This window comes from Nematolebias whitei, chromosome 15 (genome assembly GCF_014905685.2).
Source record: "Nematolebias whitei isolate Nwh7 chromosome 15, NemWhi1, whole genome shotgun sequence".
Classification (NCBI taxonomy): Eukaryota; Metazoa; Chordata; class Actinopteri; order Cyprinodontiformes; family Rivulidae; genus Nematolebias; species Nematolebias whitei.
The window spans coordinates 16,406,139-16,431,420 of record NC_056512.1 but is presented as its reverse complement, the minus strand read 5'-3'; the positions used below and the strand labels follow the sequence as shown (position 1 = coordinate 16,431,420).

Below are 25,282 nucleotides of genomic sequence, written 5' to 3'. Positions count from 1 at the left end.
TTACATTTACTAAAACATTCATATAGGTTGTTACTGGTAGTTTATTTTAGTTTTAATAAGATGCTAAAATGGTATAGTTCCTTGCCATGCATACTTGTGCAATATCAACATCTAAGTTGTCAAGTCAAAGGAAAAAAGACAATTTGTGGTTTTGATAATGACAGTGATGATGATGATGGTCTTATCAGCTCAGTCTGAGAAGGAGACTCTACAACATAAATAGACTTGTTGAAATAGGAGGAAAATTTGATACAAAAATGCTTTTGACTGTGAGCTGCATATACAGTACAAGTCATTATATAGTCAAATGGTACAATACATGAACACCGTTCTCATATCATAGTAAGAGTAAGTTGTAGTGGCAGAATTAAACTTGCAGTAAATTAATCTAGAAAAAAATCCCAAGATTTGCAGTGAGTTTATATCAGTCGGTGTGTGTTTCTGTGCTCTTGTTGCTGTGCGTCTAGGAGAGGTTGGGGGTATCTGCTGTAGTACATTCATGGTGAGAGGATCGTAGGTGCTGTCCTGCCAGTGCCCTCACAGGCTGGGTAGGGTCAGCTTCAGGGGTCATCTGTAGGGGGTCTGTTGACATTGAAGGTCACGGGAGGACAGACTTTTTATCCTAGAGCAGGATGCATTTTCCTTTCTCCACCCATGGATTGTTCTTCATCAGTTCCGGGTTCAGGAAAGGGTCCTCGGGAACTCCATCCTCTATCCATTTTACCAAACTTTGAGAAAAGAGACACAAATAAAGACTTTTTTCAATTTCCCCAAAAGGATAAACATCATAATTCATTTTCAGTCCTCAAGAAAGTGAGACGTTGGTCAATGTTCATTTCATTCTTTTACAAAACTTCTTGGCTCCAGTCGTCGTGCATTTTTCTGTCGAAAAGCTTTTCCAATCACAACTTTTGTAATGTCTAGTTCAGTGTCATGATGTATTCCATTTTGTATTATTGTTATTCTTCTTTAGGCCCTCTTCACACAGGATGAAGACACCACTGTAATGTAAAAATCTGTCAGAATGTATACGAGCTTTGCAGGGTCTTGTTTGGATCTTAAAGGAAGTATTAAGAACGCAGTGAGCTTCACATTAGATATGATACAGCTGGATAGGTTGTGCTAGCATGCTCAGAGCTTCCATAGACAGGTAATGGTAGTTTAATGGTAGTTTAATTTCATGTTGACAATGTAACCATGTCTAGAGCCCAGCGCAGCATCCACGTGACTTGGTCATTGAGAATCTGGAGCAGGACTGGCCACGCCGAGCTTATGTTTAGGCTACAGCTCTGTCCACACCTTGCTGCCAGCACCCCAAATATTATTGCTGTGTCTAGTGCTACGTGCATAACAACTCTTATGGCTCGTCAGTGGCGATTTTAGCCTCTTTTTGGGGGTGCTCAAGCACCCCTAAATTTTAACTCGGCACCCGTGAAAAATAAAAAAACCATCATTAGGATTTTGTAAGGAAGCTCAGTTCTCAAACCGTAGATTCACCAAAACATTGAATACATATGGAATAAATGATGAGTCTTAAACAGGTCAGTAAAATCTAAGATTTTTTTTTTGCACGAGTCAGATCCTCAATGCCACCTGTCAATCAGTCCAGCAGGCTCATCAGCAACTGACCAATCAGTGATCTCAATTTATCTTGAAGTGAACGCCCTTACCTGCAGGAGTAACACCCTCTTTTCCTCCAACTACATTTTCAGGGTTTTGCATTATGAACACTTTGCTGTCAGAGGAATTTCATAAAAAATCATCAGAGATAATGGTGAAACATTGTCAGTGGAGAACATGTAATTCAGACACGTGTTATCCTGAGTGTTTAGAGAATGTAATACAGTTTATTTCATTTCCAAAACCTAAACAGAGTCTGGAAAAATGTAAAAGATGATAAAGCCCTGCGGCCGACCTCATGATCAGCTGAATACTACAGTGATAAACAGGAAGTACCACATGTTCATCTGTATGAAGGTAACTGCAGGTAAATCCTCCATTTTCTGTCATAATTACATTTTATGCGTAATGAACGGTTAATGCTTAAAGCTAGTTGTGCTTTGTTTTGTGTGTTTTCTATGTTGCGACTTCTGATTGCATACGTTTAGTCTTTGTTTGTTATGATTAGTTAACAATAAACTGATTTTGTACAAAGCGTTTATTAAGTTGTGTAATGTAAAGCTGAGCACGACATCTGTAGCATTTTAGCTAGTGCGTATGTATTGCACGCCGCTAGCTTAGTGCTACTTCTTGTTGCGCCGTCCTCTCTAAAGTAGTTATTGAATAAAGTGTTTTCTTACATGAATGTAGATGTTTAAAATGGCATCTACTTTATTTCGAAATTTTGTGCGTGTGCGTCCCCCACTTTAAAAATGCTTCTGACACTAATGGCCACTGCATTGTTCAAGCCAAGAGCAACTGTTAACACTGGGGGCTAAGCGCCCCTAAAGGGCAGATTCTAGAATCGCCCCTGACTCTTGCTATAACTAACAGGCTCGTGTTACCCTCTCATCAAGCAACAACTAGTCCGCACTCCCTCCATATCAATAAATACCCTGCCACACTCGGCAGTCATTCATTGGTGATTTGGAGCAAGAAGCATTTGTTTTCATCATGGTCAGGCCCGATGAAGCAGGAACGGATGGATGCGATCAAAATTCTGCACTCCTTTACATGCACCCGCTCATGATGCTGAACAGTTTTTCCTCGTCTATAGCAAGACTGAAACTGATGAAGGAGGCTCTTCCATCTTTAATATAGTCATGTAAATTTGTCAGATCGTGACAAGGTTGAGGAAGCAACCTCGTGTAGACGTGGTACTTGTGATGGTAGTGTCGTGCTAGTGAGGTGTGATTTATTAACACATAGCTGCAGCTTGACACGGTCTAATAGAGTCATGCCAAGTTGGAGACCAGGTGTGGTGAGATTGTAGACATGTTAGTGTCGTGGGAACAACTCAAAGGGCATGGTTAGGAGACAGCAAAGTGTTTCTGGGACACGTAAAGTAACAGAAAAAAACGTCTAAGACAAACATTAAGAGCATAAAGGTATCATGATTGGAGGGTTTTCAGTTTTCCTGCAGTCCAGCCATGTTTTAACAGGTTGCTCAGAGCAGAGCAGCGTCATCATCCATGAAACGAGGGCCTTAAGAAAATCAAGTTGTATGCCAAAGTCTGTTGCATGAGTAATAAACATATTACAGTACATGACCAATAGGTTCAGATCGATATTACCTCTGGTTACATGAAAGGAATTAGTGTCATCTAATAAAGTATCTGCTTAATGAGTATCCAAATTTGCAGTTAATTTTGAATCATGGACCAAAAGACAGGGCCCGTTTTTATTTATTTGGTTCACCAGTAAGGTCCCACTGAGCATCTCTACAAGATTTTTCACCTTAACCCTGTGGAGAAAGGAATCCTACCGCCGTTCTTCTGATAAGTGTACACCCTGATATAACATCTGAGCCGCAGCCACCTTTTGTGTTGGTTTAATGTTGATAACTGCACAATGCAGCACTGGTTTCCTCTACTTACTCTGTGACTGTTTTGGAGGATTTCTCTCGTTTGAAGGCCAGCTGGTATTTGAGGCTCTCCACCTCCTTTTTCATCTGGGGCAGGTCCATCTCATCCATGACTTCAGCTTGATGTCAGGCTGTCCTACCTGTGAACAGAAGGAGGCAGCCAGCGTTATATTTACACAGTACACTGTTAAACAGAACGCAGACACACTGAATACATCAGTGCCCTGCAGCAAGATCACAACCACTGATTCATACCTGCTGCTGAATGTTACACCCCTGAACTCCACAAGGTATATTTAATTCTGCCTGACGCCTTTTGTGTCCTCTACACCACAACTTTAATGAATATACTAATAAGCACTTTGATTACTTCATACTTTCTATCAGTAAGTTAAAGCAGAGCTGATTTTCAGAACCTGTAGAAGACAAATTCCAAAAGTTTCATTTTTTTGTCGTTGTTTTTTAAGTTTTTACAAAAAGGAAGAAAAAGAACAGTATGTGCTCATGTTCTGCCCCAATTCTCAGTAAATCTGAGACCTACACCTACACATCCACTGACACATAAGAGCTAACTGAGGCAAATACATATACACACACACACAAACACACATATCACTAGTATCACTAGTAAGTCTTACTTGACAAAAGTTAAAATAAAACAAGTAGGACACTATCTCCCATCGCTGAGGGATTTTAATAGTGAATGTTTATTGTTTTGGAGATGAGTGTTTTTCTGGACTGGAATTGAACAGAAAATACAAGTAAACCTTAATGTTTTTGGTGCAAGATATTCAAGTGAGCAAAAGTTGCACTGTTGAAAAGAATAGAGGTAATTCTATTTGTAATTTTTTTACTTGTCGGAAGCAGCTCAGAGTGACTAATTCTGACAGGCAGGGGGAGAAATTTTATCCACCACCAGGCACAATGGCGGAGCCATGGGGTGGCCAATGGTGGCCTTGACCACTGTAGATTAATTTTTGGCCACCCCAATCATTTGAGGGAACTACTTTTAAGCAATATATATAACAATATATATAAAAATAGAAAGCATAATTTCTTCAAATGAAATGGGTGGTTAGTTTATTGCACGTTGCTTATTCTAAATTATCCAGATTACAAGATGGACAGATATATGTATATAATGGAAGCCATCTTGGATTTTTTTCATGGCAACTCAATTTTCAATAGTGAACTTTTTATACCTAGATGTAGCCACACACTACAATGGAAGTCAGTACAGCACTTATATTTTAGTTATCACACTCACAGCATTCATGGATGGACAGACAGGAAGTACTGTATTTCCATTTCCCCCTCTTCGCTCCCTGACGGGTGTCAGCAAACGGTATAAGTCAAAATTATCATGTATGATCCAAACCATTTTCTACAACAATATAAAGCTAATGCACAATTCATGTAGAAAAAGTCAATGCATTCCAAATGCATTTATCGTTGTAATAAAGGATGTTAAAGCCTTGAAAACTTGGTGGGCCAGTAACCATCCCTCTAGACTCTAGGGTTGGTTCTAGATCTAGAGGGTTGCTCTAGAGTCTAGAGCAATCTGACCTTCATCTGCTTCCGGTGGCTCTGTTTGTTTTTCCTTCCTCCAGCTTCCTCTCACTTCCTTCTTCTATCAAGGATTCAAGGTTCTTTATTGTCATTCACATCACATGTGGTACATGTAGTGGAACGAAATTGAGTACACAGGGTCCCAGTTACATCCAACAATAGCAGAAATATAAAGTATAAAAAGAAACAGTAAATAAGGATTTAAGGTATAAACTAAGATATACGCTTAATGAATGCCAAACAGTACACTAAAAGATCTAAGATATACGCCAGTCACTAACAGTGCAAAACAATACACGGAACAACAGAAGCAAGATTCTCATAGGTTCTGTTTGGCTATAATTTAAACACAATGCGAGCATTAACATAATCTAAACTAACATAAACTGGGATTTATTCAAAGCATGCAACAAAAATACAGAAACAAGGTGCCAAAAGTGAAAAAGAAATACAGTATATCTACAGCAGCATGGTCCAGAGGAAGAGTTGTTCTGATGACAGTGAGGTTAACTTAGCAACATGGTCCAGTTAGCAGCATGATACTGTTAGCAGTGAGGTTCAGTTAGCAATTAGGTTTCTCTTAGCAGCATGGTCCCATTGGCACCATGGTACTGTTAGCAGCATAGTTCAATTAGCGGCATGGTTCGGTTAGCGGCGTGGTTTTGTTAGCAGTGTTAACGAGTCCTGTCAGCAGCTTGATGATAATAAGGACCGCTGCAGCTTCCACCCAGACTGCCCTCCAGAACTGGTTCTGGCAGACAGAGAACATCCAAGGTTTCCTCGTGGAACTGAACGGGTCCGTCCGTAGAGTTTGGTCTGTGCAGGCAGAGGATGATCATGGAGACAGCTGCCATGACAGGCCTGAGCCCAAGGCTGGAAGGACTGAACCACGATGGCACAATGGCAAGGCAGTGACACAGAAAACTCCACAAGTGTGTCGTAGTCATATCCATACCATGGAAGTTCAGGCTTTTTTTCTTCTTCTTCTTTTGGCTTCTTCCTTCTTCAGGGGTCACCACAACGAACTGAGTCGCATGAAGACTTGGCCTTTTTTATTTTTTTACACCGGATGTCTTTCCTGAAACAACCGCAGACCACCGAGCTACCACAGCCCTCTGTGTGGAGCAGAGAGCTGCTGTCTAGGGTGCCCGGGGGAGCAGATGGTGGGGGTTAAAAGCCTTACTCAAGGGCCCAGAGTGGGGCAAATGAGAGTGTAAGCAGGTGTGGGTGCTTCACCAATCCCACCCACATTTTGATGTTGTCAGTATGGGGAGTTGAACCAGTGATCTTCCAATCACAGGCTCACCTTCTCTAACCTCTGCATCACCACTCCCCAGTGTAGGCACAAAAAAAAGGTAAAACAACAGGAACAAAAAAAAAAGATTGTGTTTACTGGGAGCCTGTGAAGCTGTGGCTCGGCTGAGCGAGGCCATCTTGTCTTTCTATTAAAGTCTTCCAATAAGATCCATATTATGCAACTTTCTTTCTGATGAGTTAGGGGTGATTGGAGGCTGGAAATACCAGCTCTGAATTCAGATGAAGCTTTTCTTAATGTTCGGTATAATCAAAGTCTTTCAAGCGTATCATAGGTTGGCGCACACCAAAGGTGCGTTCAGTGCATGATCACAAACACTTACTCGAGTAATACTTTTAGAAAATTTGCAACTTCTTATGTAACATCCAGAATTCAAATCTTCTCCTGAACTGGATTTGTGCTGCAAGATGAGCTGAAATAGAAATTAGCAAAAGAAAGTGCCAGAATTTAAAAATAAATGCCTTTGTCCTGCTGCATTTGACGCCTCTTCCACAGACATGTGCACAAACTAAAACCACGATGTAGCTAAAGTAGGACTCAAACACCTTCATCTGAGTGGGAGGAAGAGACTGACCTCGTGCAGAAACCCCATCCCTCGTCTTCCTACTTGTTCTTTCAGTCTGGACTGAAAGCTCAAAATAAGGAATGGTTTAGATGTTTATGTAACATTTTTCAAAGTTTTTATTAAGTTAGTTTTTAGTTTTATATTTAAGTAGGTTTTTTGTCCTGCACATTCCCACTTGCTCTTGCCGAGATCGGATGCTTCTCCCCTCCCTCTCTGCTTTGCTTTGTTGCTCTGTCTGTCTGTGAAACTGCTTCTGAGCCTCTCTTGCATTTTTTCTGAACTATAATTATGAACTTGTTTTGTTCAGTTGGTCCCTCAACTCAATTTACAACATTTCCTCGAAGAGAAGACAGGCTTTAGGCGAGCCGATATGCCCTGTTGGCACGCACGCAGCTGGATATCTCATCGACTTGGAAGACTTGATGATGTGTCTATCTCTGTTGCCATTTGTGGATTTTAAGGACGTATATTTAGTTGGATTTTCGATAACTGGTTCCTGCTTTTTGGATTCAGCTGGTTTTATCAATCAATCAAGGAAGTCGTCGGCAGTAAATTTGGACCCGATCACGCTGCTTGCCTTTATGATGGGTTGGTTTGTGTCTCGAGTACCCGGACTCAAACGCTTTGGGCAGAATGGATCAGATCTTGGGGATTTTACTCAGGCACGTTCCTTCGGTGTGGCCATGTATTTTGGATATTTCCGAACCGAGTGGACCAACACAGACTCAAGGTAGATGCCATTAAGTTCTGCCTGTCCCCAAAACAACTGTGTGTTTATCTGAATTTGGCTCCCTTGGCTGGCCTTGAAGGTCATCTTATCTGAATTCGCCTGGAGAACGTGATCTGATGCTCACCACCCCCCTCCCTGAGGAATTTCCAACTGATAATCAGATGAAACCAGCTGAATAAACTTGTGTCATCATTTCAGGACTCTTGGATTCTCATAGACGTTATTCTTGGTCACTACTTGACATCCCTCGTTTAGTTAGTTTTCTGTTTTCATGTGCAGTTTTGCCTATCACCCATCCTTCAGCTCAAGCCTGCTCCCTCCAAGTTTTGCCACACCTCCCTTGTTTCTCCACAACAATCAGCACTCATCAGCTTCACCTGTTCACCTGTCGTTATAAGCTCCATGTTCACAATCCACCAGTGCCAGATTAGCAAACTTTTCCAAGCAGCAGATGTCCAGCATTCATGCCACAGACTTCAAAGTTCAAGCTCAATCATCCAGGTATCAAATCCAAGATGACCTGACTGAGAATTATTGGATGCCACAGACTTGTTTGACTTCCTGGTTCTGACCTCTTGCCTGCCTCTTGGTTTCCTCACCTTGCTTATCCCCCGCCTGATTTGGATGTCGCTCTCTGACCGCGGTAACAACTCTGCTCTTTCTCACCTCAACTACACCTCTTGCCTAACCCTCTGTATCTGGATAAGGATTTCTGACCACAAGTGTATGACCTCAGACTTCTACTGGACCTCGTTTCTGTACATGCCCTCATGCTTGTCTCATATTTCACAGCTGTCCTGCAGCTCAATTTTTGAGTTTACTCTCTGCCTGACTGTGAAGATCCGAGTGGCATGGACCCAGACCTCCACCAGAGATCCTGCTTTAATAAACACTTTAAACCATTCCTGCATTTTGATGCATTTACTGAACCTGGTCCATGTCATAAAGGGTGTTGCATAACATATATTTATTATTATCTATCTGTTCTGAAGTCGACACTAAATGTTCACTTCATACTTGGTGATACTTTGAAGGATGAAACTTGTCTCTACTGATATTGGCTAAACATATTCTCAACCGGGCGGGTTTATGTAATGGAAACCTAAAAATAGTCCAATATATAATATTTTACACTGTGTAAATATTACATAAATCTGAGGCAATAACAGATTGTACTGTTTAATAATTTGTGCTAAACTGTAGCATGGTTCAGCTCAGAGCTACAATCTGTAGAACAATATCTGCCACAGAAGCTACTATCTATGAGCCAATTCATTCATTAACAGTGATTACATCAACTCTATAGAATACTTTTAATTTTAAATGGTGACATTATTAGCTTCAGTTATGGCTGGATCACACTGAAGTAAATTAGATCAAATCTGCTGACTGGTGAAAAGAGACACATTTTCCTTTTTCTTTTTGGTTTGTAAGACCATAGCACATAACTTTGTGGCATTTTAAAAAATTTAAATACATTATATAGCTTATATACATTCTAAAATGGCATCAGTATTAATAATTTTTACATAATCAGCGCTTATTGTTGGTTATTTTGTCAATATCTACATCAATTCTAAGTCCAGACGCTTGTCCTCTTTGGTTATCCCGCCAGTGAATCATGTCATGTGACCGATGCACCCTCTGCTTGTCTTGTTCAGCTCTATGGCTGCCACTGACAACAAACAGTCCAGTGACAGGAACTGGAAGTCAGACACCTTCTTACATGTCTAACCCATTAGTCTCAGCTGCCAGCAAGCCTCGCTGGTTTGAGTTAAACTGTTTGCTTCTCAGTGGTTAAGCCTCCAACTTGACCTCATACCTCATGACCAGTAATCTTTTTACTCCACTCTTCATGCACCATTCCTCCCCTTCCTTTAAAACTTTGAACCTTCCCTTCTGCTTTACATTCATTTCTATCCCCATTGTCACGGTGAGAGTTGTCATGTTGTTGGGGACTCAGTGTTTGTTTTGGTATTTTGAGCTTATTCAGGTTATTCTGTCTTTTTATTATCATCTTGCATCACAGATGATTTTCCATGGCTCTTGTGTAAATCACAGGCACATCATCAATCCTGAGAAATGATGTCATCGTCACTAAAAATGCTTTCGAACTGTCCACACATTTACCGGACGTGCAGTTTCAAAACATCATCAGTCTGATTTACATTATGTTTCATCGCAGTTGAGCCAAACTAACGTTTCAGCATTATCGCCTTGATTAATGTAAACTGGTGATTCATGATGATAAATTGTTAATAACAGTTTATGTAAGACAGTTAAAGATTTATATCCCATATACTTCAGCTGACAGCTAAGATCCCCATCACACTGGATGACCCTGACTCTATGACTTAAAAGAAGGGGCTGGATTACAAAAGATTTGGAACTCCTCCTTCAGTGTGAAGGCAATCCAATAATGAAGTGATGATCTTTATTATACACATGCTCTCTCAAACCGTCATGATGATCCATTCCTGAAGATATCACATCACGCTAGTGTGACGCTACCACTAAAGGTATCCCGTCTGCTCTCTAGTTGTTTCCACGACTTTGTTACGATCTGCTGAATTTCTAACTCGAGGTTCCAGGGCCTCCAGCATCAGCTTCAGTCTTGTGTAGGAGGATGCACCACCAGCATCATGCAGGTGAACTTGTTTTATGTGCAAGACCTCAAACACATCCCTTCTTCCTTTCTCATCCAGCAGGCCTGACACGTGGAGAACTAGTCTTGTTTTGTGTCCAAAAGGTCAATGAAGGATGATTGATTGGTGTAATACTTGTTAGTGCATGGAGAGCGTGAACTGTTTGTTGCGGCTGTGATGTAAGAGCACTGCCAGCACAGAGTGGACATGATAGGGTCCATAGCCTCGTCATGAGAACAATTAGACCAATTCTAAATTACAAACTCTAAACAACCAGGCCACATTGATGCAGACTTAATGGATACGCTGCCACCACAATAACAAAGAACACGACCTTGTTACATAAGTTGTAACAAGTCTTGTTGTTTGCATGTTATTTTCAGTTGATCCCAAAGCTGTGTTGTGTTCTTTAGTCAGCCTGTATTTTCCCTTTTACTACTTCCCCATTTTCTTTTTTAACCTTTAAACAGATATCCAGCAATAACCAACATGTTTCTGACATGTCCTTAATATTTTTCTTGAAGGAGTTTTTGAGCCCTTTCCACTAAATAAACTTTGTTCTTGGGACCTTGTTTCCTGACAGTCTGCTGAAACATCAGTTTAGAAGCAGCGCTGGGCTTTTTTAGACAGCCTTACAATGTTCAGTATTATTGTTTGATATTACGATAGTATTATCATTTGTGATAAACCAACATTTTCCTCCACTCCTCACTTTGTCTTCAGTCATCACTATCATCTATACTAGATGTGGTCATCAAGGCCTCTGAGAGTCTCTGAGACCAACTACATTATTTGCAAGAAGACCCTGAATGCATGTTATTGAAATATAGCTGTTTGATAAAAATATCGTCTATTCATATGACTTACTCAAATAAGCCACACTCGGGAACACAAGAACATTTCTGACTGGTTTTACTTGCAAGGGCACACTTTCACAACAGGTTACACAGATGTACAGAAGTTCTAGCCCAGTCATGAGAATCTGCCGCGGGCAGTGTGCGAGAAATGTTTTATAACCTTATCAGCTCACAGCTCACAGGCAGACACTGATGACCTTGGCCATCCAGCTGCACATGCAGGATCAAATCAGCTCCTCGTTCAGCCCTCTCTGAGAGCGAAATAACTCTCTGGTAACTCAAACACATGATTCATGGGCAGTTAACATTCTCAGCCATAGTAGTTAAAAAACATCTGTAAACCTTGATCAAAAATCCCCTGACAAAAGCAACTTATGATTTAATGAAGTCAAAGTATTCCTTTGAGATATTGATATTGCGATGGACATGTGACCTGTCCACAGTGGATGAGTGGTTAGAGCAGTCATCCTCCAATGGGAGAGTTGGGGGTTCAACTCCACCAGCAGTCACATGCCTAAATGTCCCTGGACAAGACACTGAACCCCTGATTGCCTCCGATGTGTGCCCCATCGGTGTCCGAATGTGACAAAGCTCTGATTATTCTTTGTATAGATCTAGTAGAGTGTTGTATGAATGAGGGCACAGATTGTGTTGTGAAGAGCTTTGAGTATCTTGATAGAAAGGCTCTATATAAGTACAGCCCATTTACCATAATGTACCCCAGGGTTTGCTGGATTGGGCACCAGCGTCCTGTGACCCAGAAAGGAAAAGCGAATAAGTTAGATGGATGAATGAATTATATTGCGATGGCAATATTTTTTGCTATAGTTTGCAGCTACGATATTAGTTTTTTTTTTTAACTGCATTTCTCTTAAAATACTTAACTTGTGCAAGGGTTTATTTAAAAATAATAAAACAAAAGTGGTTCCAAATTTATTTCTCATTACTGGATGATTCCAACATATTTTCCTTTACTTCACTTTAAAAAATAAATCACAACATTTATATAAATTTGTTATTCTGCTATAATTTACAAAACCGCTGTCTTTATAGGCTGAAGAAACTATTGAATCATAAGGATGTTTTACAAAACAATATATAATACAGTATGACAAAGGAAAAGCTAAAGTGGTTCAATGCAAGACAGGGCTGAGATTTAGTTCAAAGAGATAAAGACAATCATCAGTGAATGAGTCAGTCAGTCGCATGCTTCCTTTTATTAGTACGAGGAAAACAGCAGGTGCAATCTTTCTCTACAATATGTGAGTATCAGGCGGGGAGGTAGACTGATGGCCACTTCCTGCCTTAGATCAGGTTTCAGCAGCATCCTGTGAAGATGGTGGAAGGATTGGATCCTTTACTTTGTCTAACTGGATCAGCATTATCTGTTTCACATGGACTTTTACTGTTTGTCTCTCGTTCACACGTACCAGTATATGCGTTTGTTGTCAATCAGGTTTCACTTTAATGTATTACCCTGTCCCCTTCATTAACCAGTACAGCCAGTTTTATCTTCATCTTCTTTTTTGTCACTGATAGCTTTTTGTGTGATTTCAGCTTGGAGAAATAAAGTGTCATTCTTACCTGACTGATGAGCTAATGGCTAGTCTGAGCTAAGACCAAAGTAGATGGATGACATCCAAAACAACCTTCAGTCTCAAAAGATTTTTAGAGACTCATGCATATGCTGTTTTGTAAACTTACATCGTCGATGCCTTCACATTAAATGCTAATTTGAGCAAAAATATTATAACATTCCTGCTGGAAGTGCTACAGCTAGGCGCCACTGCTGTTGCTATTTGCAAATACTAGAAGTATATAGTTTTAAGAAGCATATATTAAAGATCATCGTATGAAGAAAATGTTTTAAAAACGGGTTTTCACTTACTAACTTACTGACTTGTTTTCTGTAACTACTTAGTCCTGTTCAGTCTCAGGAGTCTGCATCCCATTCCATCCATTAACAGGCAACAGGTGAGGTACACTCCAGACAGACCAGTACCTCAAAAGTTGAAAACCCATGTCTGTCTTGTTTGGTGTTGACTATCAGTGTAGAGAATTTGTGCAAGTATTTCATAGCAAACAGTTGGGTGCAGAAATCAGAAATAAGACTTCTGCAATATTTCGATTGCAGGAATTTTCCCCAGAGACCACAAACTTTCAGAGGTGCTTCGTGTGTTTCACCCACAGGGAATCATTCATTCATTAATTCAACCTTATTTATACAGGCTAGTCTCATTAGCTATGTTTACATGCGCAGAATTCTTTGACCGGATTGAAATGTGTTCTGTTTGAATAATTCAAATGTATTATTTACATGGGCACAATCTGTTCAGGACGAGTGTTTACATGCAGCGGGCTTTGTTCTGAACAGCAGTACTGACATGCGCAGAGCGGTAAACTCTCATTAAAACAAACACAGAAGAAGTTCTACTTCCGGGTGAACGTAAACAAACCTGAGCACCAAAATGGACCCGCGACAGGTTTTAATGATGGTGGAGACGTTATTGCACTCCCTGACTGAGCTACATGTAATACAGATCATTTTGAGCTCTTTAAAAGTTTCTAGTAGAAATGTTGTGTCGCTCACCGACCAGTTTTGCTCCCCTGACATGCTAACATTATTAGCATTAGCCAGGCGGAAATGGCGAAGTCGCACATGCGCAGTCAGGTCAGTTTTTCACGATCAGATAAAAACGAACAGATCAAGTGTTTACATGCGCACCGATAGGGTTACGGATCAGCGTAAACCACCCGTTTCGTTCTGATCACAAATTATATCGGATCGCGCCCAATACACAAAAAATAACCCGAACGGAGTGTTTACATGACACACTTTTATTCCGACCGGCCATTTGATCCGGTTACTTATGTCCATGTAAACATACCCATTGAGCCATGAGGACTCATTTACAAGAGAGACCTGTTCCTGACAGAACATACTTTGTATAAAGTATAGCCAACAATAACGGTAAACAATGACAACAATAAATTACTACAAAAAAAACAAAACAACATAGGACCAGAATCACAGAATCAGAATCAGAAGAATCAGAATAAGCTTTATTATCATTGTACCAAGATACAACGAGAATACGGGGGTGGGGTGGGGGGGGTGGGGGGGCTTGCGATAGACAAAGCTTTTCCTTAGTTTACACATTTTCCAGGAGAAATTGATAAGTCGGCCTATTTCAAGGCCAGCTAGGGAGAGAGTCAGATAACCACAATTGTTGATTTATTCAGGGACACTATTTTTCTTGTCAGTCTTGAGTCTTACTGATACTTCCAAGGTCTAAAATGGCCAGATTAGGGTACATTCTACTGGTCCGTGCTTACGAGCCTTTTCGAGGTCATTTTTATGCTGACGCATCAAATCACTTCCATTTTACGGTTTAGCTCGTAAATCAGCTGATTTTGAGTCCTCAAAGCACGAATCAGACCTTCACAAGCAGGCGGCCTGACGAGGGCCGAATTAGCTGCAGCCGTCTTCTTTGTATGTTCACAAACCAGGAACCAGACTATTACAAAAACTGGAAACCTGTTGTCATAAATCCAATTATATGCAATTTCAGCATCCTCGATCGACAGCAGAGGTAGACACATCACATTGCACTTCCCCACAGATATATCCAGCTTCACGTGTCGTCCGAGCAGACATGAGGGTTCTCCAGGACCCTGTCACTTTGTTGAAAAGATTTTGTCATTTGCGTCGAAAGTCCAGTTGGTCAGATCCAAGACTGTAGTTTTCATTTCAGAAGTAACAATAGGAGCTCCTATGCACAGACAGAGAGCAAAAAAGCAGGAGGAGAACAGGGAGAGGGAAGAGAAAGCGTGCGCCTCGTTGCAGAGCCAGTGAAGGAAAAAAAGTAGAAAAAAAAAAGAAATAAATAAAATGTATTCCACAGAAGGTGCCCTCTTGAGGTGTTATGCTATTTGAAAGTTCAAGTATTTCTGGTGCTGGACCTGATTTAGTACAGTAATCTTACAGTCAGTCAGGACCATGGTGGAAATGCAAATAAACAAGTTCACGATGAATCTTCTTGGTTTTAGTCACAAGATATACTTCTACAACTGATTAATCTTTGGAGTCAACCTGATTTAAAAAGTTTGTCACAGCTTTTACAAACATGAAAATGGCTACACCTCAGTCAATTTTACAGACACTGAGTTAAAGTTTGGTGTGGTAGTTGCTGAGAGTCATTCACAACATGTACTCTGATTGTCAACTCCTCACACAAGATCCTTGTTTAAAACATTGATATCCAAGGCATATGGTTTAGTGGTTTGCATATCTTCAAGAAATTCTAACTTTCCCACGCCATGGAGTGAAAAGAGGGAATTGGAAATATCCTCCATCTGTCCGTGCATGTTGTGAGCATGATAACTTGAACAATAAGTGAGGTATTGACTTCTGTTTTTGTGTGTGGCTACATCTAAATGTTAGTAAGTCTCCTTCCAAAAATTGGATTACTTACAGAAACATTAAGGTTTACTTGTATTCCCTGTTTAATTTCAGTCCAGGAAAACCTGAAAAACTCATCTCGAAACTACAGACATTCACTATTCAAATAGTTCAGCAATGGGGGCCATCGGTGTACCTCTTATTTTATTTGTAAAAACACTTGTATGCCCAACTGGGCCTTTCACCGTGAACTAAGATCTCTTCAACATGACTAAATATTTTATTTTGGAGTCTCTTTGGTCGATGACGAATTACCATTAAACCAAAATACTGATAGTTTCTGCAATTTACCAAAAACAAGTGTGACTTTTAGGACAACATAATACCTCACAATTTATGGTAATAAATTGCAACCCTGAACTTTCATATATTTGGTCCAAGTTGTATAACTTTAACAAATGGAGTGCGGCAGAGTTTGTTTATTTGAATATTCAAATTAGGATAAGCAGAGCAGAATGAAGTATACACCAAGAACTGATTTATATTAGTAAAGGCACTGGGATATAAAAGTCATTTTCAAACTCATTAAATAAAATGTTTACCCTATTTTTTTCTTCTTCACATTACAGCTGCCTGTATCCATTGTTTTTTCCCCATTGCTTACGCTCTCTATTGTCCTGTCTCATTCTCAGATTACTCACTGCGTCACTGAATACACATCCATGTAAACATGCCCATATTATTATTTGGAAACAGCATTATACACAACATGGTGGGAATAACAAAAAAATCGTGCTGCCACTTGTCTTCCAGTTATCTGACATCATAACATACTAATCAGAAAGTATAGTTGATGCTACATTCTCACTTTCTTCCTCTCACTGCTCCCTGATATCTGTTTTCTGTCTGTCTCCTGCTGTCTTCTACAAATGCTCCCTCACTAAGTACTTCCTGAGCATTTTCACAAATTTGAAACAGTTAATCCATCACTCCACACATCAGAGGTCAGTCTGTCTCCCTTTCTGACTTTGATGTCCAGTCAGGAGTTCATAATTACAGTTACTGATAATTAAAACAATAACAACAAAAACATTTACATTCAGGCTAAATTATATGTTAAGACAGGCCCAGGCAGGATGGAATGGATGGAGAAAAGTTTCAGGAGTGATTTGCCACAAAACGATGTCAGCAAAGGTCAAAGGAAAAGTTTACAAGACAGTGGTGTGACCAGCTATGTTGTATGGTCTGGAGACAGAGACATGGACAAAAAAGACAGGGATGGTAGGATGGAGTGGGAGATGGATAGATGGACTGGGACCTCGTCATCAGTAAGGAGGGCGTTGCTTTGGTTAGTCATGGTGAAGAGAAAACTGAGTCGAAAGGCAAAGCTCTCGATATACTGGTCTGTCTATTTTCCAACCCTCACCTATAGTCATGAGGTTTGGATCATGACCAAAAGAATGAGATCCCAGATGGAGACGGCAGGAATGGACTTCCTTCACAGGGTGGCCGAGCTTAGGGATAGGGTGAGGAGCACCATCATCCAGGGGGAGCTCAGAGTAGAGCTGCTGCTTCTCTGCGTTGAAAGGAGTCAGTTGAGGTAGTTTGGGCATCTGATGCCTCTTGGATGCCTCCCTTTAGAGGTTTTCCAAACATGTCCCACTGGTAGGAGCACTCGAGGAAGACCCAGAAGTTACTAGAAGGATTATGTGTCTTGTCTGGCCTGGGAACACCTCGAGGTCCCCCTGAAAGAGCTAAAAAGTGTCGCTGGGGAGATGGATGTCTGAGTTTCTCTCCTGGACCTATTGCCTCCACAACCCGATTACGGATAAGTGGAGAAGATGGATGGATGGACCTTTAGGTGTGAATGATACTAGTTTAGAGTTTAAATGAGAAATGCATGGCTATTTGCTATAGTTCTTACACCTGTTGTTGTGGTTTAAGGGTTATTTTTGATCATTTGGCATGTGTTGCGTTCACTTGGTCATATGTCCCAGTCCACAAAGGTCCGCTAGCTCCTTCTGCAATTGATCACATGCAGACCAAAATTATGTGGTTGGCTGAATTGTGTGTGCTGAATTGGCATCTTATAACACAACTTTCATTCAAAGTTTGTCACCTAAACCCAAATGACCACAAAGACAGCAAGTATGACCGCTAGCTGTATGATGTCTTTGTCTGAGAAGATTGTTAATCTTGTTAACCTCCAAATGTGTCTAATTCATCAGTTAGGGACCGCAAAACACAAACATTTGAAGAGTTCCTGTTGATAAATCTCCTTAAACATTTTGTTGTTGCTGTTGTTTTTAGTTAGACATCTGACCAATAAGCTTGTCGTGTATTTTCAGTTTAAATGAAGTGTGAAACTGTCTATCATTGTGTTAAATGCCACAATGAAGACGCTTGACCCAAAATAGTAAGAAAACAAAGTCCTTGGGTTTTGTGGACAAGGATGCAGAAACCATGAAGATGACTTTGGTGTATTCAGGTCTAAACCAGGACACTTTGACATGAAACACAAGGGGCAGTTTATTCTTGGGATTATTGCAGGGAATAAAGAACAACTTAATTACATTATTGTTTTCTCAGTTCTGTCTGACTTGGTCTTCAGTTGGACAGAGGTCTTTGGCTGAGGGTTTATACCTCACAATCGTTGAATGGCTCTGTATTTTAAAAAATGCAGTTATCTATACATCTTGTTTGGGGAAACAGAGTGGTTGTTTTAGGGGAGGATATTTAGGTCATACAGTGATTTGGGTCACAAACATCCAGAGATTAACCTTCACCCCCCGTCTCCTCTGCCATCTCTCCAGCCTCACTTATATTGTACATGTGCACGTGTGTGAGTGGAGCTGCTGCCAAGGCTTAACATGATGTATGGTTCTGACTGATGTGCTTTGAGAATAAACAAGGAAGCCAAAAAATGAAGGAACACAAAAGTCATTCTGATAGAAAGAGGTGAGAAAGAAGAAATAAGCAAATGAGAAGAAACTGTGAAAAGCAATGGGAGACAGAAGGTTGGAAACAAACTTAGCAACTGTGCTTGTGTCTATAGCTACTGCGCTGTAAATAGAAGCTAAAAATAGAAAGGAAGAGGCAGAACTCCTCTGACCAACTGAGAGTAGAGACTGAAAAAGAAAAATGAGGCTTCTCTTTGTCAAACTGGTGAGGAAATGATAAAACAAACCATCAAGCTCTCCAGTTAGCTCTGACTGATTGGGTTTTATTCAGATGATATCACATCAGTATGGACATGTCGATACAAAGGACATATCTAGTCAGTGGGATCTGATCAATATAGAATGGGACTGGGTGAAATTATGTTCATCCAGTCTCTGTCCCCCCAGGGTGAATAGCAGACTAATAGCTGAAAATACATTCACGGGGGTACACATGCAAACCCATGCTCTCAACACTGCTTGGTGAAATGTCAGTCAAATCATTAAAAAATGTAACATGCTGACTGAGAAAACAGAAAAACTAGAAAGGGACAACAGAAGTATCTGACAAACACATCAAGCGGGCACTGGGTCTGAGACGTCTTGTGGTTGTCTTAGTGTGATATTCAAAAGGACCAAAGCATCATGGGAGGTTAAAGTCCACTGGCCTCCATTAGCCTCTACACCACCAAGTGAATTGCTAACGGTGCTGCAATGATCAGCATATGGAAAGATAAGCTGGAACCGCATCTCACAGAGGTAATGTAGAGAAGAGAGATGGTCTGTGTGACCAATGGGAAGCGTCCGGCACACATTTTATAGACAGCACTCAAACCACTACATGTCAACCCCATCAAGCTACACCCCCTGCCTCCTTTAGTTCCATGATGCCACTTCGCTGACAAAGTTTCACATCTGTGCAGGACATACGTGGTTCTTTTAATGATTTATGACTGAACAGACATTTTTTTTTTTTTTTTTTTTTTTCATTTAGCCTTTATTTATCCAGGTTAGTCTCATTGAGCCACGAGAACTCATTTTCAAGAGAGACCTGTTTTTTTTTTTTTTAGGGAGCACATGGTGGGGGTTAAGGGCCTTGCTCATGGGCCCAGAGTGGGGCGAATGAGGGTGGGGGCAAGTGTGGGTATTTCACCTACCCCACCCACAATTTTTGATGTTGTCGGGGCCGGGGCGTGAACCGGCGATCTTCGGATCACAAGCCCACCTCTCTAACCTCTGCGCCACCACTCCCCTATGACTGAACAGACATAGCTTCAAGATAGACACGTCTTTGCAACTGTTTTGCAGAACTGTTTAGTGAAAGAGGCTCTCTCACATCAGGTAGAGGAGTTTAACTATCTGGGCATCTTGTTCACGAGTGATGTTAGGATGGAGTGGGAGATAGATGAACGGATCAGGGCCTTTTTCTTATAATGAGGGCGTTGCTTCAGCCAGTCATGGTGAAGAAAGAGTTGAGTCGATAAGCAAAGCTCTTGATCTACTGGTCTATATACCTGTACGTTCCAACACTCAGATTTCAGATACAAGAGGCCAAAATGAACTTCCTTCATATGGTGCCCAGGCTCAACCTGGTGAAGGACTCCGTCATCCATTGGAGCTCAGAGTAGAGCCGCTGCTCCTTTGCATGGAAAGGAGTCTACTGAGGTGGTTCAAGCATCTGATTAGGAAGACTCCTAAGAAGAGGAACAGGAGCAGAGCCAATACTAAATAAAATAAAATAATAAAAGATCTGAAGCTCTCGACCTTGACCTCTCTAAGCGGCTTCAAACATCTGCTAAGTTCCTGGCAAAAACCAACGCAGACCTGTTCCTGTTTTTAGTTTTCTACATCACTTTACAACCTAGCTGTTTTTGTTTAGTTTTTTAATACCATTTTCTTTCACTTGTTCTTCTCAGTTTATATGCTTTTTATGATTATCTACTGTTGTCATCAGTCTTTGTTAAAATCAGGTCTCTCTTGTAAATGAGTCCCCGAGGCTCAGTGGGACTAACCTGCATCAATACAGGTTGAAAGATAAAAAATACTCGCTGAAGGGATTTTATAGCCTCTCTGGCCTGGGCGTGCCTTGGGGTTCCCTGGGGAGTGTTGCTAGGTAGATGAATGTCTAGGTTTCCCACCAACGCTGATTGCCTCTGTCCAAACCACAGATAAGCAGTAGGAGATGGAGAAGGAGACCTTTAAGAGTCAGATCAGACATATTTGAAATCCACAATGACTAAAAACAACCAAAGTAAGGTTGGGCGGTAATACCATTAGACCATATATCAAGATATCTAAAAACAGCAATGACATTGATTTCATTATTACATTTTCCTCCCACAGTCCAAAAATATGCAAGTTAAGATTAATCTGTGGTTTTTAAATTGTTAATAAGTGTGAATGAGAGCGTGAAAGTCTATCTGTCTCAATCATCTCCAAGTGACCCTGTGATATACTGATCACCTGTCCAGGGAGCATCCTGTCTCTCTCACAAAGACTGCTGGGAATAGGCTTCATCATCCACATAAATGTTATATATATGTTATATATCTTCTTGTTTATATCACAGTGTTGTGATTAGATCACAGAACTAAGTACTGAATGTATCTTTAATCTAAGGTTAGTTTGTTACAACCACTCAGAATAAATTGCATGGAATAAAAAGACAACATTGCAATCCTTTGTGGGCAGATGGTAATACTATGATATTAATACCATATACTGATATAATGAGGATGGTTTAATGGTGGTAAAAAATAGATACAACCTTTAAGCCAAATCAAAAAACAACCGTACACAAAACATTAAAAACTTGTGCAAAACAACCATAAAAGGATTTTAAAAATGCTACATGTGGATAAAAGATAATTCTACAAAATGCAAAATGGAGAAAAGGCAGAAACCAGCCACACAACATGAAACAATCTAAAAAAAATAAAATGAAACAAAGACATCACAAACCACACATCTCCCCACAGGCCTTGAGCACCCACAGCCAAGGACTGAACAAGCACTAAAACTGTGGATGATGGTGAAACCATGATGGTGAAACCATGATGGTGAGACCCAGAACAGCACAAGCAGATGTAAAAGTAACTAGAAGACATGAAGGATTCTCACTGAGATGAAAAATGACATTGAGCAGATGCAAAAGCTAAATCCATCCATCCATTATCTTTACCCGCTTATTCCATTTTGGGTCACGGGGGTCGCTGGTGCCCATGTCCAGCAATCACTGTGCGAGGGGCGGGGTACACCCTGAACGGGTCGCAAGTCCATCACAGGGCCACATAGAGACAAACGAGACAAACAAACATTCACGCTCTCACTCACACCTAGGGACAATTTAGAGTCACCAATCAGCCTAACATGCATGTTTTTGGTCTGTGGGAGGAAACTGGAGTACCCGGAGAAAACCCACACATGCACGGAGAGAACATGCAAACTCCACCCAGAAGGCCCCTGGACCGGGGTTTGAACCAGGGACCTGCTCGCTGAGAGGCAGCAGCTCTACCAGTTGCGCCACCGTGCTGCCCGCAAAAGCTAAAATATAGCAAAAATATTACCAATATCACAACACACAAGTGGACATGAGAAACTAATCAAGAAAACAAAGATTAAAGTTTGAACAAACACATTTTTCCCAATTCTGAAAGATCAACCGTTCTTTATAGGTCTAACAAGAATAGGAAAAAAAAAACAAAAACACGGAGGTAGAGGAAGAGGAGGAGCAGAAGATAAATGTAAGTTTTATGTAATATTGGTGGTTCCATATGGCCCACTGGCTTGGCGCCTGTGTGTTAGAGGGCCGGAGGCGGACAGCAGTGAACTCCAGCAGGCGGGCAAAAAGGCAGTTTGTAGTTTCTGAAGAAGTCCAGAACGGCCATCTTTATGACGGTCGGTGGCCTGCCTGGTTCATGAATCAAACGGTGAAATTAAACAACATTAAGGCTCCTTTCACCCTTTCTGATGATCCCACTCTGGCTGCCAAAGCTATTTCACAAAGCCCACAGGGTTTAGTGAGGTCTTCAGTGAGAACCCAGTGCACTCCTCGTTTTGTCTGACAGACTTTAGAGGATTTAATAAAAGATCTTTCAGTCTAGGCGGCACGGTAGCTCAGTTGGTAGAGCTGCTGCCTCTTAGCAGAGCAGATTATCCTGGTTCAAATCCTGGTCTGGGGACATTTCTGCGTGGAGTTTGCATGTTCTGGGTGGGTTTTCTCCAGGCACTCCAGTTTCCTTTCACAAACCAAAACATGCATGTTAGACTGATTGGTAACTCTAAATTGTCTCTAGGTGTGAGTGAGACAGTGAATAGTTGTTTGTCTTGTTTGTCTCTATGTGTCCCTGTGATGGACTGGAGACCTGTCCAGGGTGTCCCCCACCTCTTGCACAGTGATACATGGATATGAACACCAGTGACCCCCACGACGCAAAAAGGAACAAGCGGGTAAAAGATAAAAGTAATGGATGGATGGACAGACGGACAGACAGAGGGACAGATGGACAGATTCTCAGTTTTAGTGGGAAAATTTTGCGCTCCGAACCAATAGAAGTCCATGAGAGTCCAGATGTGCACACTCTAGACTTCCATTTGACAGAATACATTAAGTCTTACAGCAATAAGAGACAAACTGGGTAAAAGAGGACAGGAAGATACTTTGACGTGTTTCTTCTTCTACGTGAAGATTAACAAAAATATTGATGGAAAAATATGTATTGAAACACCCTCAGCCAGGTGTGCTACCAGGGGAGGGCCACTGGGACTTGGCCCCACCCCTTAAAACCGTCGGTCTCCCCCAGCACAGACACTTTATCTTTTTAAGTCCCTAGTTTTTGCTTGGTGTGCATTTTTCATTTCTGCTGTCTATCCCGATAGAACCTCATCAAACAAAAACAACAACAAAAATCATAGCTTTTGAGAAATTAGGAGTAAAAAGAAAAGCTTTTTATTCCAAATAAAAAATAAAATGTAGAGGCTGCGTGCAAGGTCCTGTCATTCCGCCAGTGACTGCCTCGCTACGGGAAAGCGAGACACCCTGAATAAGAAGAACTGGTTTAAAACAAATGTTTTCAACGTTAGAATGCTGGGTCTCCGGATGTTACATGCATGATATCTGTATTAAATACCAATTTAGGAGAGAAAATACTTTGATAAGTTGTGTAGTGGCAGAGCTTTTCTCTGTAAGTAATTTCTAAAGCACACCTGTGTATATCAGAAGGTGAGTCCCTCACTCCATGTTCATGAAATAACCTCTATATGACAACAAAATAAATCTCCTGAAATTATTATTATTATTAATGTTGTTGTTGTTATTAATATTATTATTAAATCTTTATTTTACCAGGAAGAAATCCATTAAAATTATTAATCTCTTTTACAATGATGTCATGGATTTTAAAATTGCTGTTCTGGCTTTTGGTTTTTGTGGACCACCCCAAGATTTTCCGTCAATTCAATCGTTTCTGGAAGCGCCGACTAAAATAAATGATTATGTAAGTTGCTGTAAATAATTAACACATGTGGCTCAGTTGGTAGAACTGTTGCCTCTCAGCAAGAAGGTTGCCAGTTGAAATCCCATCTTTGTCTCAGTGACTACTGGGCATCAGTGATACCCCACGACCCAAAAAGGAAAAAGCAGGTAAAGATAATGGATGGATGGATGGATGGATGGATGGATGGATGGATAATTAACACAATATAAAATTGTGAGATGGAGAGATAACACCATACAAGGCTATTTGAACACATCAAGGGGGCTTTTTGTGAGAAAGCCCACCACAGTTTTTGGGCCAAGACCGCCCCTGCTGATGGTGAACACCTGAAATAATCTGACAAAGCTCTGTGAATATTATCACTTTACCCTTAAAGAAACGCACTGTGTTTAAATCTCTGTTCAGGTGAGCAGGCAGGTCCGTGCGTGTATTATAACGCTGTGTGCTGACAGTCGCATCTCTTACCTCACTGATGCGCCGGCGGAGGCTGTTGCTCTGAAGTCTGAGAAAAGGGACACACACACACGGATAGGAGCTCTTTATCTGAGGCGGTGTTCTCTGAGGAAAAGGAAGAAAAGATGACGCAAAAAACAAAAATCCGCAGTGAGTGTCCGGAGTGAAAGAGCAGAGTGAGGGGGGCTGCGGAGTCTGGATGGAGCCTGACGCGCCGGTTCCTGCTGATGCTGAGAGAGGGAGGAGGAGAGAGGGACAAGTTAAAGAAGAAGTGCGCCTGTGCTGCTCTGCTCTGATGGGATCCTCCTTTATCTGTGTGTGTGTGTGTGTGTGTGTGTGTGTGTGCGTGCGTGCGTGCGCGTGCGTGCGTGTGAGTTGACCAGCTTCACCACCATAAAGGATGAAAAGCCGTCAAACTGTCTCCTCTCCTGTGTGCATGGACACGTTTTAACCCCAGACTCTTGATTTCTGCCCTAATATGGACATCAACACTCAACAGGAATATTTGTCCACTCAATTGAGGAGGTGGAGAATGGCTGGGTTTATGAAATTTCACAAGAACTCATGAGCTAGTGATACAATAAAAATATATTCTTAATGTATGGTCCCTTTATTGAAATAAATAATTTTGTAAACCACTTAAGTTGAAGATAATTCAAAATTAGAAGTGAATTTACACAAAAGATCAGGGAATAAAATGTTTGTGTAATAAAGCAGAAAATTACATTGGAGTATTAGGGCCATGCTAAGAAAAAAACAATTACATAAAAATTACATTACGAGAAAAAT

At 40.9% G+C, this 25,282-nt stretch overlaps 1 protein-coding gene across 1 annotated transcript; it reads right to left on the bottom strand.

The window, feature by feature from the left end:
• On the bottom strand, positions 1 to 24,771 carry gng13b (guanine nucleotide binding protein (G protein), gamma 13b). The gene is made up of 3 exons (XM_037689408.1): positions 24,506 to 24,771; positions 3,537 to 3,663; positions 1 to 728 (listed from the first exon to the last, which is right to left on the bottom strand). The coding sequence occupies exons 2-3, from the start codon at positions 3,632 to 3,634 to the stop codon at positions 623 to 625; spliced, it is 204 nt and encodes a 67-aa protein (XP_037545336.1). The 5' UTR covers positions 3,635 to 3,663; positions 24,506 to 24,771; the 3' UTR covers positions 1 to 622.
• Positions 24,772 to 25,282: the final 511 nt, after the last annotated feature.